The sequence below is a fragment of the Halichoerus grypus genome, chromosome 2 (assembly GCF_964656455.1).
Source record: "Halichoerus grypus chromosome 2, mHalGry1.hap1.1, whole genome shotgun sequence".
In the NCBI taxonomy this organism is placed as follows: Eukaryota; Metazoa; Chordata; class Mammalia; order Carnivora; family Phocidae; genus Halichoerus; species Halichoerus grypus.
In genome coordinates this window covers 197,761,105-197,780,376 of record NC_135713.1, presented here as the reverse complement: position 1 = coordinate 197,780,376, position 19,272 = coordinate 197,761,105, and the positions used below count along the sequence as shown (strand labels likewise).

Genomic DNA, 19,272 nt, shown 5'->3' with positions numbered 1-19,272 from the left:
TTACGGTCAAAGATAATACTCTTTCGGATATTTTCTAGATGTTGGTGCGTCCCTCCTGTGTAGTTGTAGCCTAGGTCAGCCCTGGGGTCAGTGTGGAGGGAGAGGACAGTTCCAACTCTGACCATGAGAGGACTACAAGAGAATTCTTGAAGTTAGCCTCACCTCATAACACCTGTGTAAGAACGCAAAGGAGCTAGAACAAGTCAGCGAGCAAGGGACCAACACTGCACAGCAAAAAGACACATATACTGAGTATCCACTATGCACCAGGCATTGGTGAATACAATGGACATGGTCTCCATCTCATGGAGCTTATAGACCAGGACTGACAAACAATAATGAAGCCGACCATATCAGTACCTTTGCTGACAACCACAAAGCTAGAGCGGCATACAATAATCAGTATTTATTGCTCATGGCTTTAGGGTTATCTGTTTGGCTCTGTTGATCTTGGAGGTCACTCCCCTGCCTGGGGGCTTGGTCTGTGGGAACCCGAGCTGGGATGAGTGGAATGATTCTTCTCTGCTTCTCATGTCTCCCGTCCTCCAACAGCTTGGCCTCGGCATGATCTATGGTGGTGGTGGAATTGCAAAGGAGTGAGTGGAAATGCGTAAGAGTCTTGAGATGTAGGCTTCAAACCGGTGCATGGTCTTCTACCTCATGTTCTTGGGCAAATCAGGTTACAAAGCCAGCCTAGAATCAAGGGGTGAGGAAATAGACTCTGTCTCTTTAGTGAGAGAAATTTTAAAGTCTTGTTGCAAAAGATGTGGAGAGAGGAAGGGATAAAGAATCAGGGCCATGGTTGTAATCGACAACCCAAAGATGTGGTAAAACCTTTACCAGGTGTTAGAAAGAAATGGAGATGGTGCCATGATAGGGAAGAGGGGGGTTGCGTCCACTAGGGAGGCCTCTCTTAGTGAAAGATAAGAGGATGAGAAAAAATGGGCCATACAAAGCATGTGGGCAGGCAGGGAAAACTTTCCAGGCAGAGGGGACCGCAGGCATAAAGGCCCACTGGGGGGAAGCGGCTTCGAGTGAACTGTAGGGCCAGGCGAATGGAGCCTCGTGGGCGCAGGAGAAATGGTTCAGCATGAGCTTAGAGAGGTGGGCAAGGCCAGGTCATTGGGGACTTTTTAGGTCATCGTAAGGAGTTTGTGGCTCTTGGTTTTGTGTTAGCAAAATGATCCCATTACTCTCTCCATTTTCCCTAGTTGTAGACTAGCTTATACTCTGGAAGGGCAACCAGAGGTATGCTTTGGTCATCTTTCTTTTAAAGAATGTCGGAGTCCTCCAACTCAGGGAGGGCACCCCAAGCAGAAATTTTTGTTAATGGCCATTATATATTGAGTGACATGAGGTGGGGCTATGTCTCATCACTTGGAACCTAATGCCTCTGGCCTGCCGGGTTCTGCAGAAACATGTCTCACGTGAATGAATGGAAGAAGGAAGGAAGGGAGGGAGGAAGGAAGGGAAAGAGCCGTGGGTTTGGAGACAGCCTCTCAGTCTCTGGTTCTACCACTAGCCGTGTGGTCTTGAACAAGTCACTTATTGTCTCCGCTTCCTGGTTCGTGAAGTGAGGGGTTGGGACCAGATTCTTGCTTCTTGAAACAGACTTTGTGAGTTTCAGGAGGGTACCCAGCCGGGGGCCTCCATTTTACTTGAAGATTTGGAATGGGATGAAACAGGTAATTTTCAATTTTTGCATTAAAATAATCATGAATATATTATGAATTAGAATGCAACATGGACATGAATTTTTTAAGATAAAAATTGAGACATCAATGACATTTCATGCTTGTCTGTGGCAGGTTTAGGCTTTGTCCTCAGACTCCTGGGGAGGATGTTTACCTGGCTCTCCTCCTGTTTGTCCTACTTTCCTGGGGAAGCTGGAGAAGCATGAAATCAGAGATATATATTCACTACCCCTTCTAGTTACCCCCCATGAGCTGAGATCACATGCCCGGCACAACGGTGGTGGGGATGGTGGGATGTCAAAGGCATCGTGAATTCTTCACATTACAAACTATGTCGTGTTCATCTTTGACTCAACCATCCGCCATCCCACTCCCCACATGTGAGATGTATCTGCCTGACAGGTCTCCCATCCTTCAGCCGACTACCAAAGGCTCTGTATCAGGCACATGGTAGGGACACCACACATATCAATGGAAACCTTCTCAGTGTCAGAGACACAATGATCCCACCATCTAATGAGAGGCACAGGCATGTAACTAAAGTTGCTTATCATGCTTATGGGATAAATGTATAAATAAGTATTGTGACACTGCCCATCTGAAGGAAGGCAGGAGATAAAGGGCTTCACTCCTGGATGGCAACAGTTCCGTCCCATGAGTGTTTCCTAAACACCTATTCTATGTAAGAACCAGCGAAGGGTCCTATGGCAGATACAAAAATGGACAAGAGGTTCTCCGCCCTTGAGGGGCTCATACAGATGGCTGCAGCTGAAGCAGAGTGGGATCGAGGCTGGGGTGGCGTACCACACCCCAGGAGAGCACAGAGATGGGAGAGGATCATCTGTCTGGCCTGGAGGACTGAGGGGGACTCCACCAGGACGTTCTCATGTTTGGTCGTAAAGGAGCCACAGGGCCCTACCAGTTTTGAGGCTTCCTAAGAGTGTCTGCTGCGGCTCTCCTGCTAACTTTGTTTCTGTTGGCAGACATAACAGCAGCCCCGGGAGGTCTGTTCGAATCTCAAATAGCCTCAAAAATAGTATTTGTTTGGACACTATTATTGATATATTTAAATGATTATGATATTCTATGTTATCTGTGTACTTAGGCACCATCTTAATTCCTTAATGCCATATTTTAAATAGCTTGAGTTTCTCTACCCATGGTGGTGTACATCTTATGCTAGAATATAAACTATGGGGTAAAGTACCAGGATTTCCTTTGTAGAATTGCATTTTCAAGCTTGATTTTTAGAGAGAGGACTGTTCTTCTTGTGAGGGTTGTGGTAATACAATGGGTAGGGACAATAGGTAGAATACATCGGATAATGCCTGGCACATAATAAGTGCTCAATAAATGCTACCTGCTGTTATCAGTGTCACAACCATTATCACTGTCACCATCATCATCATCCTCACCATCCTCCTCCTCACATCACTGTCATCACCACCACCACCATCACCATCACCACTGCCATCATGACCACCACAGTTATCACCACCATAAGCATCATCACCACCACCACTACCCCCATCATCACCACCATCGTCACCACCATAACCATCATCACCACCATCACCATCATCACTACCATCACCATCACCACCACCACTACCCCCATCATCACCACCATAACCATCATCATCACCACCATCATCATCACCACCATCATCATCATCACCACCATCACCACTATCACCATCACCACCATCACTACCATCATCATCACCATCACCATCATCAACACCATCACCACCATAACCATCATCATCATCACCACCATCACTACCATCATCATCACCACCATCACCATCATCAACAACATCACCACCATCATCACCACCATCACCACCATCATCACCACTATCACCACCATCACTATCACCATCATCACCAACACCATCACCACCATAACCATCATCATCATCACCACCATCACCATCACCACTATCACCATCATCATCATCACCACCATCACCACTATCACCATCATCATCATCACCACCATCACCATCACCACTATCACCATCATCATCATCACCACCGTCACCATCACCACTATCCCACCATCACCATCATCACCACTACCATCACCACCATCCTTAGTAGCATATGGTCTCAGAGTAAGCTTGGGCTTTCTTGCATCTGTCAGTGCGGTCCCTTACAGTGATTCATTATTCTTTGTTATTTAGGGCATTTCCTGAGGTGTGTTTACAGCTTTGTTTCCCTAAACCATTTTAATTCTCTCCTTTCTGAGTCTTGCAGTTTGGCTCTCCCCACTCTCCAGCGGCCATTAGGAGATATTTGAAGGGAGGAGAGTGAGCATTGATGTCATGTCCTCTGTCTATGAAGGGCTGACCAGCAACAGTGCGGTTACTGGTCCGTCCTTTGGTTCCAAGCTTCATGGCTACAGTAAGGGAAGGTCTTGTGCTGGGCTGTGCCAAACGAGATGGTAGGTAGGAAGAATGATGTGTTCACACCTGTGGATTTTTCTCCAGGGAGCCCACTTTGCTTATTGGCTTTTGGAGGCAGTGGGGAAAGGGAGAGCGAGGAGGGACCGGAGGGGGCGCCGCGAACACTGCATGCTGAACCTGAGTGTGGCTCACAGGACGTGGGAGCCCAGGTGGCCACGAGGTCTCCCTCAAATTCTCAGCCAGTTTCTAGGCAGAAAATGAATCGCATCTCTTTGCACCGCCTGCTTTGCCTTCCATCGAAAAGCCTGTGATCGTGTTCTCGTGTCACTCCATTTCACGCTCCTCTCCCCTTCTGCTGGCTCCTTGCATAATAAAACAGCAGCCCAAGACAAAACAAACCGAGCTCTCAGAGCTTCACTGTGTCTCTGCGTGTCACGTTTCTTTGCCACGTGCCTTGCATGCCGCTGCTTTGCTGCCTCCCACCCGTGGTGGGTGTGGCATGGGCTGGAGGGGCGGGGCTAGGTCTCTGGGGGAAGGGCCGGAGTCATGGTGGGATGGGCGCAAAAAGGCGTCCTGCTTCAAGCGGTGGGGGCCAATGGGGCTAATAACTACTTGCCCAGAAGAAAGGACCTTCTCGGGCCAGGTAAGTCAAGCAGGACAGTGGCTACGTCCTCACCTGTCCTGTCATTCATCCAGGAAAAGAAAGTGCTGAGGGAGGTGTGGGATGAGGAGGAGGGCACAGACTTGGGGTGGAGGGAGGTAAATGGAATGGCCCATCCTGTCATAAACTGTACGATCTTGGTCAAGTTGTCATCTCCATGAGCCTCAGTTTTCTTATCTGTAAAGTGGGGGTGTTAACGAGTTCATCACAGATTCTGAGAAAGTGGGATTCAAGGTAATGAACCGGAGGTGGGGTGTCCTCAATTTATTGCCACTCTATCTCTCTTAACAAGTCTGTCTCCTAGTTTTGGTGTTTCAGCCCACTCTGCAGGACCCCAGGTCCTATCTGAGTCCCACAGGCAATGGGATGGCCATATGGATCAGTAGACAGAGCAGGGGCTCTGGGGTTACACACTCCTGGGATCGAATTCTCATTTAGTTGCTGTGTTAGTTATCTATTGCTGTGTAACAAAGTAGCACGGACCCAGCTGTTTATCAGCTCACAGTTGGCCAAGTGAGGCTGGGCTGGGTCCTCTGCTCATGGTCTCCCACTCAAGGTCATGCCTGGCTGTCATGTTCCTATCTGGGGGCTCTTGGGAAGAGTCTGTTCCAAGCTCATTGAGATGTTGGTGAGATTCAGTGTCTCATTGTAGGATTGAAGGCCCCTGTTTTTTTTTGCTGACTGTTAGCTGTCGGCTGTACTCAGCTCCTAGAAACTTCCCCAGTCCCTCTCCAGGTGTCCCCCTTCCACCTTCAAAGCCAATAACAGAGAATTTCTCCTTCATTGAATTCCTGTCGTGCTTCCAACCTCTCTGACGTCTGTCTCTGGCCTCTAGACTCAGATCTGAAGGGTTCATGTGATGAGGTCAGGCTCGCTCAGATGATCCTTTGTTAATGTCACCGATGCCATAGCACGTAGCCTGGCCACGGAATGGCTGTCATGTGACATTTACAGTTCACACCAACCCTGGCAGACAGGGGCAGAATGTAGGGGCCACGTAGCAGTCTACATACCACAGTCCCTGGTGGTTGTGGGAGCCTCGGGAGGGCGATGAACCCCTCTGGGCCTCAAATTTCTGTTCTCTAAAATGGGGGCGTTACAGATACATAGATTACCTAGCACATAGTAGATGCTTAATAAGTGATAGGGTCATACTCTTTTCACCTCACCGTTGTCTCCTGAACCCTTAATTAGAGCAAGCTTTCCCCTTTGTTGTTGTTCTTTTTTTTTTAAAAAAAATTTATTTATTTTAGAGAGCGAGAGAGAGAGTATGTGAGCAGGGGGAGGGGCAGAAGCAGAGGGAGAAGCAGCCTCCCCGCCGAGCAGGGAGCCCCATGCGGGGCTCGATCCCAGGACCCTGAGATCACAACCTGAGGGGAAACCAGGAGTTGGACGCTCAAACCGAATGTGCCACCCAGGCGCCCCTCCACTTTATTGTTATTCTTGTCTGCAAACTGTGTCCTAAGTGGAGACCCTTGTTCCCATAGAAGGACAGTGTTAGAAGCACAGTGCAGGGCTCCTCAAACTCACTGGGCATAACAAACTGTGACCTTGGGTGTCTGGTAGAAGATGCTTTCCCTCAGTTGTACCCCCTGAGAGTCTCCTTCAGTGGGTCTGGCTGGGGCCGGGATCTGCACTTGCAGCAGACACCCGGGGTGATTCTGAGGTGGGCTGATACGCAGGCCCCCCTTGGGACGTGCGACTCGCTGTTACACGTGCGAACTCTGCAGCCCATGAGCCTGGTTTCCAAGCCTGCCCCACCGTCCCCAATGGCCTGTCCTTGGGGCTCGCTTTCGAAGCATTAGTTTTCTCATCTGTAAAATGGGCATAATGAGAGTTGGTCACCTCACCGAGTGGCTCCAGGAAGGAAGTGCAATGATCCATGAAAAGTGCTCAGCCCAGAACCTCGTATTTGCTAATTATCACTGCATATGAAGGATGCCAGTTACGATGAGTTGTTTGCCCTGGGGCCCCAGGTCTGGGCCTTGGCTCTGGTTGGTTGGCCTGTGGGTGTCGGATCAGAGGAACAGAATCAGCGACTCCCAGCTGCTGTTTCAGGATGGAATGGAGCTGGAGCTTCAGGGAGCTGGTGGGGGAGAATGGAGATCGTTCCCCTGCCCCGCCCCGTGGCAAAGACTTCTGTGGCCTCCTGGCTTTTCTTTTCCTCCAAAAACTGTCCGTGGCTATGCCTGCCCTTTCCTCTTCAGGTTGGGATCGGCTCACTCAGGTGACCTGGAAATCAGGCCACACCCCAAGGAAGCCAGCAGCCTCCAGTTCAGTGCCTGGAGCTGCCCTTTTGGGGCCCTGGGGCAGTGCTCCGGCCCCCGGGGCAAGCAGGCTTCTCTAAGCCGGGCGTCTGTGTGGCCGTGCCAGGTTCCAAGAGGGTTTGTTGTTCACTGAAGTCAGAGGCAGTTTCGGCCCAACTGTCCCAGAGGGTGCCCCTTCCCCGCCAGGACCAGCACACCCTCTAGCTGGGTTTCGGTGTGGTGTGAGGCCACAGCTGGCCTTCAGGAGGGGGCCCGACAAACTGGGCTGATGGGCCCTTGGAGGCCCATCTGTGGAGGAAAGAGAAGGGACAGCAGAGAGCCTCCCTGAAAATTCCAGTTTTAACTTTGTCAGCTCAGGCAAAGCTCTTCTGGGCGTCTTTGCAGGAAAACTGCCTGGCCCAGCATTCCTGCCTCCCTGCTCCTTGACTCCGGGGCTACGGGAGCCCAGGGAGGTTGAGAGTCTTTCCCTTTTCTGCTGACATGTCCAGGCTCCACATTCAGGCTTTCTTTGCGGCCACCCTGCTCTGCTGCAGGAGGCACGGGCCAGTGCCAGGGCTGGACCATTCCCAAGGGATGGCCGGTGGGACATGAGCCGGGCCTCAGGACCAGGCAGGTGGTCTCAAGCCTGGCAGAGTCAGTGGGGCACACGAGGGTCTTCTGGTATCACCTCCACTGCTCTGTTACACGTGTCTAGATGCCTCCAGTCCTCAGGCTGGGAACCAGGGATAGAGGAGGGATGACATGGAATGTGGTGGGTCCTAAGCATCGTTCGCTGGGGGACGGGAGTTGAGGGGCAATTGGAAATCCAGCCTGGCCACGCCCCAGCACTCCAGGCCCAGAGGAAGGTCAGTCTGGGATGCAACTGCCCAGCTCTGGGCACCGTGGCCAGGGCTCGGGGACCGGCAGGCCCCTTGGCAGGAGGCCTGTGTGTGGCTGTGCCATTTGGGCTAACTTAGCAGAGGGCCCCGTCCATCAGCCCACACCACTCACTCTGAGCTCTCTCTTTCCTTTCCTGCAGCCGGGCCAGCACACTGCTCCCAGCCCACACCTGGCCGTGTACACCGGGACCTGCGTGCCCCCTTCTCCTTCCAGCCCCTTCTCCCCGTCCTGCCGCTCCCCCAGGAGGCCCTTCCCCTCACCGGGCCGCTTCATCCGGAGGCCCAGCAGCGCCATCTGCCCCTCGCCCATTAGGGTGGCCTTGGAGAGCTCTGAGCAGAAGGGGGAGGCCAGCGGATCCAGTGCCTGCCCAGGGCCCTCCGACACTGACAGGAGCGAGGTCTCGGCCGCCGAGCACCCCTGGCCCCGGCCCCAGCCCAAGGCCCCGCCCAAGGCCCGCATGGCTCTGTCCTTCAGCAGGTTTCTGAGACGGGGCTGTTTAGCTTCCCCCGTCTTTGCCAGGCTCTCGCCCAAGTGCCCCGCTGTGTCCCACGGGAAGGTGCAGCCCCTGGGGGATGTGGGCCAGCAGCTGCCACGACTGAAATCCAGGAGAGTAGCGAAGTAAGAAGCAGAAGGGATTGTGCTATGTGTGCGTGCGTGCGTGTGTGTACATATGTCCTGTGTGTGCATGTGTGCACATGTCTGGGTGTGCACGCGCGTTTCTGTGTGAGCATGCACGTTTGCACATTTGCCTGTGTGTGTATTGTGTGTGCACATATATCGGTGGGCACGTGAGTGTGCATGTGTGTGCATGTATGTCTGTGGTGGGTACCGGGGCTGTGTGGCTTGAACATGGGGGCTGGGGGCTGGTGGGTTGGGTAATGAGGATTCTAGGCTAGCAGACACGAAAGCAGGCTACTTAGCCTCTGGATAGTTTCCAGAAACTCGGCGTTGTCCTCCCCTGCTTCCTGAGAAAGAAAAGGAACCTGTGTCTTTCTTTTCCATCTTGTTCCCCCCTCTGTGCCACCCCCACCCTGCCTCATCCCCTGAACGTTAGTCTAATGAACCCATTGCACCTTTAAAGGGCAGGAAGTCAGTGGCGGCCGTGGGAACCATAGGGGGTGGGGGCTCCAGTCCCCTCCCTGTCTGAGGTGCCCTCGCCTCGCCACCCCCACCCCTGCATCCACCTGCAGACTCCCAGAGGGGCTCGCAGGGATCCCTGCTTCTACAGTCGTTCCTGTGAAAACCACAGTACCCAGTCTCTTCCGACAGGTGGCCCTCTCGACTCCATTTTGGGTGGTGCCACAAGCCTGATTTCTGAGAACCCCAAGTGCCCTGAGGCACCTTACTGGATGCAGAACACTCTGAGGGGCGCTCGATAGCTCCCGGACCAGTGGGAGAAAGGAAAGTTGTAAACAACGCAAAACCAAGAATCAGCCCCCACCTTTATTTGGTTTTGGGGAGACAGTCAGGGGTATCCCTGCACCAGGCAAACTGCTCCTGTGTTTGGCCTTGCCTGGTGTGAGGAACGCTCCCTGCAGAGGTCTCAGGTTGCCATGGATACCTGAGTATCCCTGGCCTCTGCCTCGCAGTGTGCTTGGGGGACAGCAGGGGGCAGAGGTGATTACTTCTCTGCTGCCTCTGTCAGTTGGGGCAGGAGGAGGGTGGGTGAGGATCGAGGGTGAGCCTGTTTATCGATTCTTCCCAACTAACCGTGCTCAGGGAATGTTCTAGCTTTGCGGCCACTGCCATGCCACACACATGGGCTTGGGGCTTTTAAGAGGCTCTTTGCTCAGGGGCTACCTCTTCATCAGAAGACAGTCTAACTAGATTGAGGATTAAGTGCAGGCATGTCCTAAAGGGACATCCTGAACTCACCAAAACCATAAAAATTCAAGCCCCTCAAAAATGAAGATAAAGCATCTTTTGACTCAGCCTTAATTCAGCAGAAAGATATGAGTCCCTCACTACTGCCAGTTACAGAGATCCACTGAGCCATTTGCTGCACACAAAGCTTTTGGCAAATACACCCGCGAGTCACCCTTCTCTGGGGATGTCAGGGTAAGGTGAGGATTTGGTGTCCTTCCTGTCCCTATGCACTTGCTTTCCTTTTGTGCCTGAAGCTTTTTCCAGATCAAAATGGATGTGCCTATGCAGAGTGGGACCTGCCTGATGGACTCAGAGGACGCCGGGACAGGAGAATCGGGTGACCAGGCCATAGAAAAGGAGGTCATCTGCCCCTGGGAGAGCCTGGCCGAGGCGAAAGCTAGCTGAGCCAGGGGCCCTGGACCAAGAAGACGCTCCTGGCAGACTCCGCCAGAGGGGACCATGGGCATGCTTGCTCTCGAACCAAAGGCCATTACGATCACATTTGGGGGCCAGAGAGACAAGATAGGATGGATTATGGGGAGGTGTGCGCTGGCTGGGGTCCCGATGGCCAATTCCTACCCTTCCTCCTGACCTTCCCTCCCTTGGGCAGAAGAAAGGCATGTGGACCAGACGACTTTACTTGCTGCCTTAAAACCGATAAAAGGTTAACTTGTAAGAGTCTTTTGGATTGGAATGTTAGGTGTGTCTGGTTTTATTAGTTAGGAGCTGTTACTTATGAGTTTATGTGTTAAACTCATTTCTTCTTTGGTTTTAGGGACAAAGGGACACTGAGTCACTTTCAAGAACTCCCTCCCTGTCTAAATTGGTTTGTGCATGTCACTTTTATCAACGGAGCTCCCCAGAGTGTGGCACCATTCAGGAAGGGGGTGCTGGGGAAAAGCATCTTTCTAGAATGCCAGGTGTGTTGTTCGGATCCACCAAGAAGTAGAAACAAGATGGGATTAGATGGGCAAGTAGAAACAAGATGGGATTAGATGGGCAAGGGATTTTTTGGGGGAAATAGCTATGAAGGATAAAGAGTGGGAGCTAGAGAAGAAGAGGGTGAGGGCCTTTGGACCATGTGCAGGGCTGGCCTCTGGGGAAGGAGGAGCGGGTAGGGAGAGTCTCAGATGGCAGTGTCGTTCCAAGAAAGTTTTGGCCACGCCACTGGGGTGTCCCTGAGGCAAAGTCACATTGGAGGGGTCCTATGTCTGGCAGGAATGGTTCTGCCTTAAGATCTCCACATGCAAGGTCACTGGATGGTGACCCCTAGGGAGATGTTGGCCCTGGCACGGACACACTGGTGGCCCTCAGTCCATATGCTCCCTGCGGCAGGAGACCTGAGCATGCATGTTCCTGTCGGCTGCATGTAATCCAGTAGGCTCCCCTGGAGGTGGTGCCCCCACCCTCTTCTCCCAGTCGTTACTCAACAAGTATTTGTTGAGCACCTACTATGTGCCAGGCACTGTGCTAGGCCCTAGGGTTGCAACTGTGGGTAAGACTCCTGGCCTCCTGGAATTCGTCTTGATTGGTGGTTCTCAACCAGGGACAGCTTTGCCCCTAGTGGACACTGAGCAGTGTCTCGAGACATTTTTGGGTGTCAAGACTGGTGCAGGGAATGCTACCGGCATCCAGTGGGTAGAGGGCAGGGATGCTGCTAAAATTCCACAAAGCACAGGATAGTCCCCTACCCAGCCACAACAAAAGATGATCTTGTCCAAAATATCAAGTGCCCCTGCTGAGAAATCCTAGAATAGAGGTTACAGGTTAGGCCCTGTGCTGCTGGCCATGTGCCCCTTGTCATTGGTTTCTGCTCAGAGCCCTGAAGTGTTAGCTGAAGGGGTCCTGCTGGGATTATGATTGGATTAAACAGTGAGTTGAGATTAAGGGCTACATGGTAAGAAAAACAAAACAAAACAAAACAAAAACATTTCTTAAAAGTTGCATGGAAAGTTCTCATAGGAAAAAGAAATTCAAATGGGTTGCCAAACCACTCATCATGCCCGTCCCCTTAATCCCCAGCTTCATCAGATTTCAATTAGTAGATCAGAGCCCCTCACTTGCTTTGAACATTGGACAACTTACCTTATTGAGCCCATAAATCCTGCGGCTACTGAGTCATCTGTCCTGATACTTCTGGAGATGAACGGTGGCTAGGTTCACGGCCAAAACCTGGACTTGCTGACCATGCAGGGAGACCCAGATGATTTCATACTGAAAGAGCATCTCATTTTACATTCTATGGAATCTACTCCTTGGGGCTCAAGAGTCACTCATTCAGGGGTGAGGAAACTTTTCTTCCAGAGAGTACACAGAATGGGCTGGATCTTTCTTGGAAGGCGAGTGGGTCAATTCATTTGATGTCTTTATTTGCAAAGCTGGTCTAAAATGAGATTACAGGCAAAGCAATCCAGACCTTTAGTCTACCAGCAGCCAGTGTGCCCAGACTTGCACCCTACAGCAATGGGGCTCCACTCCTAAGCCCCCAGTGTCCTAAAGAGAAACCAAGCCCACCTGGATCCTTCAGCATCAACTACTGGAGGCTACAGGATTTGCCGATTGGATTAGGTGAGGTCCAGACTCAAGTGCAGTAACAAAGAGACCCCAGAAGGAAGGAAGGGGTTTGAACATGAAGGAGTTTTTGACTCTGTCACATAATTGCCCAAAGGCGGGAGGCAGACTATGGTGAGCAGATTCCAGGGAAGAGAGGAAATCTAAGGGCTCCACCCAACCCTTAGTCATTGGCATGCTTATTCACCTTGTCTGGATATTAGAATCTGCTGGAACCTTGAAAGATCTCGATGCTCAGGCCACACCCAATCCAATCAAGTCAGAGTCTCTGGAGGTGGAGACTTGGCATCAAGATTTTTAAAGAGACTTTCCCAGATGATTCCCATGTCCAGACAAGGTTGGGAACCACCAGCCTGGAGTAGTGATTGAAGCTGGTTCACGGCCCCCACATCCATGTTCACGCTCAGAGAGACAATAGGAAAAGAGAAAGTGGTGGGGTCTTGAGTTCACAATCTAGAAGTAGTAGCTGCCTTTTCCACTCGCATCCCATTGGTCTGTACTTGTTCACGTGGCCACACCTAGCCGAAAGGATGCTGGGAAATGTAGCCTCCTGTTAGGCCAGCTTGTCACTAGCTAAGCTTCTGGAGGTTCCAACAGTAGGAAGGAAGATGGGTAGGACGGATATTGGTGGAAATTAGTCTTTCCCCCATTATTACACAGTCTTGGTGGAGGAAGTGGAAAGTGTGTGGTGGAAAAGGGGAGAAAGTAGGAGGTGGGGCAAGAGAAGCTGGGAGTGGCTGATCCGTTTGTGTTTGGCCAAATCTTTGGTCAGTATCTACAAAGTGCAGCTCTTCTCTATTCCGTGGCTGGGCGGCTTTGCCTTCATTCAGAATGAATACCAAACCCCAGGTGAGGTGCTAAGAGTGCAGCTGATTCTCTCATGGAAGTCTGTTATTGCTCAGAGGCAAGCTGGGGAAGTCAGATCTACGGGTCACTGGCAGATGCAGGATTACCCCTACCCTGCCCCTTCCCAGTGTGGGACAGCTCCTCAATTCCTTCATCTTCGAGCTTGGGGCTGCTAACTCGACCGTCTTCATAGGGTTATTTGAAGACACACAAAATGCAATGATACATATAAAACTTTTTGCCTGTTCAGAACTTTACAGGGTGCAAGAAGGAAACAACTTTATCCACCACTCATTCCCACCCACCTCTCCCTGTAAACCTACACTGTGAGTTAGTTTGGTTTTCCAACCCTGGATGAAAGTTCTGGCAAGTCCCATAACTTTCCTGATCCCTTCCAGTTAATATATCCTCCAAGCACTGTCAGTGACAAGAACCATCTCAATGTAGCTCCGTTCGCATGCAGTTCAGATGTTAGTGTAATGAGCAAAACTCAGAACTTCATCCAGAGGTAAAGTTCCTTCTCTCCTCCACTTGAACTGAGCCAGGTTGGGGAAGGGGGGCAGCTTCTTCTCTCTTTCCTGTCTTGCTCTGCTTTTCTTCTTCCCCACTTACCATGTAGCCCGTGGCTCCTGGAGGGGTGGGCTGGTGAGCCAGGAAGTTCCTAGCTGACAGACACAAAAAAGCATCGGTTATGGTGCTTGCTGGGATTCACCTGCGGGCTCTTCCTTAGCTGGGGTTTTCTTGGATTCTTGGGGCCTTCTGGTCCCTTCCTTGGTCAGAAGGGACCACGAGTCTCCTCCAGCCGGCTGCATGAGGAATGCATCCCATGGTCCACATCTCGGCTGTGATCACATCCCCCGTTGCTGGGGCAAGAGTCAAATAACTGTGCACCAGCTCCCTTCTGTGTAGACCCTTCAGACCCTGGCATCCTTGCCCCAGTTAGACAGCCCTGCCCTTTTTCCTCTCCTCTCTGTTGCGTGGCTTTACCTGATCTCAGCTTTCTTCTGGTTCTTTCCCTCTCACTCTGACTGCACAAGTCAAGCCCTCTGAGTGACTCATAAAACTCCTTTCTTAGCTTAAGAGAGAGCCAAGCACCCTCTTCCCCAGGGAGTGGGTTTGCAAGAATGACTTTGGACCACCCCCTGTGCTAGTCCTGCCCACGCGTCCAGCACTTTATTGGGACCTGCTTGGCCAGTGGTTGGCACCTACCGTTTTCTTCTTGGCCTTTGGGGCCACAGCAGAAATGGAGACAGAACGAATCCTATTTTAACATTCTATTTTATTTGTCACATTTTCACGAGCAGAGCAATGTCTTTGGGAGTCCTAAGGTGGTTGTGCTTTTGCCTTCTGGGGAGGGGACGCTTGGTGGCTTATTTGAGGCTGTGAATGTGTTGAGCCTGAGAAGAGACAGTGCTGTCCCTTGCTTCTTTGTTAGGAAAGAAAAGAAGAAATATCTTTAAGGAGTCTGTACCAGCCAAGTACTGCAGGGTCCCCGGGTGCAGAGAAGGTGAGAAGGGGAGGGTGAGGGGATGTGGGATCTCCACTCACCTCGGCCTCAGAGGCCCGGCCTTCTGCTCTGGGCACCATCTCCTCACACTTCACCAGAAGAGGGAGTCCACAGCTCACAGATCCCCAAAGAGAGGTGGCTGGGATTTCCCCTTAGGAATCCAGAGCCCAGCATTGGAGAAGTCAGAGGGGTCTTGGAGAGAGGTACAGATTGGGGGCGGGGGGCGGGTGCGGCTGGGGGCAGCAGGAGGGGCTGGGCCTCCCCTATGAGCTTTGTTCTCTTGTCCCCAGCCCTAGAGCCCCTGGAACTGGTGGAGGTGGGGACCTTTCGAGAGAAGCTTCTTGCTTGCTGCTCTTGGCTGGGCCTCCCCCCCACCTCCCACCCCACCGCAGGGTTCTCCAGGATGCTGTGCTCTGGTGGGGATGAGGGCTGATGCTCTGTTCCTACTGGCTTTGGGTGTGGGTTGACGTTCTGCAGAAAAGTCCCACAGAAAGAGACTCTCTCCCTTGCTCAGACTGGTGATAGAATTCCACGTTTTGAGGGACTTCTTTGTGCAAATCTCTGCCCCGTAGGACTGGGAACTGATGGGTCCTCATTCAGGGTCTGCTTCCTGGCCCCAGTGATCTGTCAGCCCCTCTGTTAAACAGGTGAGGATGGAAGCTTGGGACAGCCAGAGGGGCCAGAGCACGGTGATATTTAGGGCAAATACATGGTATCAGAAAACACACTTTTCAACTTCTCTGCTGATGGGAGGGACCTGTGTGTGGCCATATGACAAGGGCCCAAGGGAGGAGCAGGGTGATTTGCTTCTCACACAGTGGAACAAGGGTATTCAAAGGTCCCTGTGAGTAGGAAGGGTATAGTAGGGATAGCCGGCTTGGTGTATCAGCATCCATCATGTCCAAGAGGAGGAGGAGTCCTGCCATGTGTAGAGAAGTGTGTGTGTTCACCTAGGTGGGACCACATGTGTCCACCGTGGGCCGTGGGTGCATGGAGCATCTGTGTGGTGCATGCAGGAGATGCTGTGGATGGGGGCTGACGCCAGCTACAGAGGCCACGCTACATGCACCCCAGCACAACAGTCACTCGGCGGTGAACTTGGAGACCATGGTACACATGGAAAGCACCACAGGAATGTTCTTGAGAAACTAGATATTTATGAAGGATGCCTGTCTCCCTGACCCAAACATTCAGGGAGAGGTGGGCACAGTGTGTTAGACCAGAGGCCTGGGGTGCAGTGAGGTTCAACGGACAGGGTCAAGGCCATGCTCTGGACCGGTCCCAGCACATTTACAGTGGGTCTCTTCTTGGAACCTTCCAGCTTTTGGTAACCCCTGTTTCTCCTCCTCAACCCAGAGGAAGCCACGAAGCTGTCCTGTCCTGAAGCTCTCCATCTAAGGGAGTTAGGGATCTGGACAGCCCCGGTTCACAGGCTGACATCTAAAGACTCGCCCCATGAGTTCCTGCTTGAATTTTATCCTCAACTACAGCGCTGTTGGGGGACAGCACCACTACCCTCATTTGAAGATGTGACTTCCCACTTACATCTGGTAGAAACACTACCATTGATGTCTAGTGCACTTGATTTTATCTCTCTCTGTGTATTATATTTAAAGTTTGGAATTAAAAATATGCCTAGAATTAACTCATGTCTACTTTTTGCCCTAATTACTTGTGATGCATTAAAAAATCAAGGCATCTGTCAGCAATTTTTTTCAGTAATTATTTGTTATTAAATATTTTAGAGCTTGCAGGTTACATTTGATTCCTGTCACATGTTCTTCTTTTAAAAAAAACCATAAAAAATGTAAAATCTTGGAGCACCTGGATGGCTCAGTTGGTCGAGTGTCCGACTTTTGATCTCAGCTCAGGTCTCGATCTCAGTGTCATGAGTTCAGGCCCTGCGTTGGGCTCCATACTGGGTGCGGAGCCTACTTAAAAAAAAAAAAAGTACAATCTTCCTATACCTGACAAGGGGTTAATATTCAGAATGTGTAAAGAACTCCTACAGTTCAACAACAAAAATACCTCCAACCCGATGAAAAAATGAGTGAAAGACTTGAATAGACATTTCTCCAAAGAAGATATACAAATGTATAGTAAACATATGAAAAGATGCTTTAATATCACAAATCTGTAGGTAAATGCAAATTAAGACCACAGTGAGTTACCACTTCACATCAGTTAGGATGGCTGCTGTCAAATAACCCCCCAAACCACAAGTGTTGGCAAGGCTGTGGAGAATCTGGAGCCCTTGTGTGCTGCTGGTGGGGTGTAAAATGTCACAGCCACCAGGTGCCTGGGTGGCTCAGTCAGTTGGGCGTTGGCCTTTGGCTCAGGTCATGATCCCAGGGTCCTGGGTTCGAGCCCCACATTGGTCTCCCTGCTCGGTGGGGAGTCTGCTTCTCCCCCTCCTTCTGCCCCTCCCCCTCCACTCATGCTCTCTCTATCTCTTTCTGTCAAATAAATAAATAAAACCTTAAAAAAATGGTGCAGCCACTATGGAAAACAGTATGGCAGTTTCTCAAAAAGTTATAACCAGCATCACCATAGGATTCAGCAAGAAAAAATACTGTATGTGTCCACTTATGTGAAGTCCCTAGAGTAGTCAGATTCACAAAAACAGAAAGTAGAGCTGGGGTTTGCCAGGGGCTGGGGGACGAGGGGATGGGAAGTTATTGTTTCAAAACCTCTCATTATCAAACAATCATTGTTTAACAGAGCTTCAGTTTGGGAAGCTGAGAAAGTTGCGGAGATGGATGGCGGTAACAGGTGCGTAGCAATGTGACTGTACTTTCCACCATGAAACGGTACACTTAGGAATGGTTAAAGTGGTAATGTTTATGTCGTGTATATTTTACCACAATAAAAAAATATAAACAGTGTTCCTACCATGAGGGCTATCTAAAAACAGGCTGCTGACAGGATTTAGCTCCAGGGTCAAAGCTTGCCAACCTTTGTTCTATGTTATGAGCTTCATTATGGTTTTTTGAAAAATGAGTCATTGTGATTGTTAGTATTGTGTATTATGGTGAATGCTTATGTAGCTTCAGCTTCACATTTACCCAGCTCTTTGCTCACCTCGCCCCTAGTGCCCTACTTTTCCCTTTCAAGTCCTGTTTTCTTTGTACTGAAGTGCATCTTTAGTGATTCTTTCACTGATGGCTTGGAGAAGCAAATTGAGTTTTCCGCTCGAAAATGTGCCCTATTCTTATCTTTCTCATTACCATTAAATGATTGTTTGCCTGAATAAAGAAGGATGGGTTGAGGGACACCTACCTGGCGGACTTAGTCGGTGGATCACGTGATTCTTAGTCTCAGGGTTGTGAGTTCAAGCCCCACATTGGGTGTAAAGCTTGCTTTAAAAAAAAAAAAAGGATAAGAGTAATTCCTAAGAGTAATTTCCCCTCTGCACTTCAGATATTATATCATCATCTGCTGTCCTATCTTGCTGCTGATGAGACGTCCAATTGCTGTCATTTTATAGATTTTCTTTTCTACTTTGCTTCTGAGCTTTGGTCTTTGTCTTGAGCGTTCCACAGTTTTCCTGCAGTGTGTCTAGGTATGGATGGGCTCATGGGTGTCCTGCTCTGGTGGCGCTTCTTCAGTCTGAGGGCTCAGGTCTGGTTTTCAGTCTCAAGATTCTCAACCATTGTTTGTTCAAATGTTTCTCCCTCCTCCCCCTTCTCTGTTTCTCTTTTGGCAGCTCCTATTATATGTTTGTTATACCTTGGACTGAAGTTCCTCCTTTTTTCTGAGTCCCCTTTTCCTGTCCTGACCAGCCCTTCTGGGATCCCAGCTTGATGGAGGGGTCTTAGGTCAGGTCCTCCAAGTCTCTGGGCCCCCAGCAGCCCCCTACTGCTCTTTTTCAGGGCCTTTGTCATTTCTACCTTCATTCAGTATGATTTCCACATTTTGTAACAGAGGAGTCCGTGTTAGCTCAGTTGTCTTGTTGCTGGAACTAGAAGTCCACCCAGGGCCTTCTTTTTACCACAACACAGCCACACAGCCATCTCTCTCTCTCTCCTATTAGTATATACATATATTTCATATGTTTGTGTGTGTGTTTGTGTGTGTGTGTATTTCCCTCTTCGTTGTAGCTCCATTTTAACAGGGACCTCTGGTTCAAGGAAATGCATCTCCAACTTAGAATGCTAGGCACCAAACATGCTGTGGATATAATTTGGGGGCAGGGAAATTTACACTCAGTGAATATTTATGAGGTTGACTCTGGGTGTGGCCCTGCCATGAAATGCTTCTTCACTCTCCATCATAAACACACAAATGGGTCTATACCATCTACCTTCAACATTCCATCCATCCACCCATCCCTCCATCCAACCATCCAATCATCCATCCAACTGATGGGATCCACTTGGACCCGCTGATGTGGTATGAAGCTCAACTTAAGCTGAAAACATCTAAACAAACAGCAGACATAGAAAAAAAAAATATCTAAACTTTTTTTTTCCTGTTAAACAATGTCTCTCAAAATCCCCTCTCTGGGAGGTTTACAGTTAGAGAGGAGATGGACCTCTTGCACCTGGATGAGAAATTACATAAACAAAAC

At 50.3% G+C, this 19,272-nt stretch overlaps 1 protein-coding gene across 6 annotated transcripts in view; it reads left to right on the top strand.

Annotated features, from left to right (window-relative positions):
• The window catches only part of RGS9 (regulator of G protein signaling 9), a 74,987-nt gene extending 64,533 nt beyond the window's left edge, over nt 1–10,454 (top strand). For all 6 annotated transcript variants that reach the window (XM_078065973.1, XM_078065971.1, XM_078065974.1 and 3 more), the window contains 2 exons: nt 8,052–8,530; nt 10,033–10,454. In XM_078065973.1, coding sequence (XP_077922099.1) covers nt 8,052–8,530; nt 10,033–10,183 — 630 coding nt within the window. In that variant the 3' untranslated portion in view covers nt 10,184–10,454. The remainder of the gene's footprint in view (nt 1–8,051; nt 8,531–10,032) is intronic.
• The last annotated feature ends 8,818 nt before the right edge of the window (nt 10,455–19,272 follow it).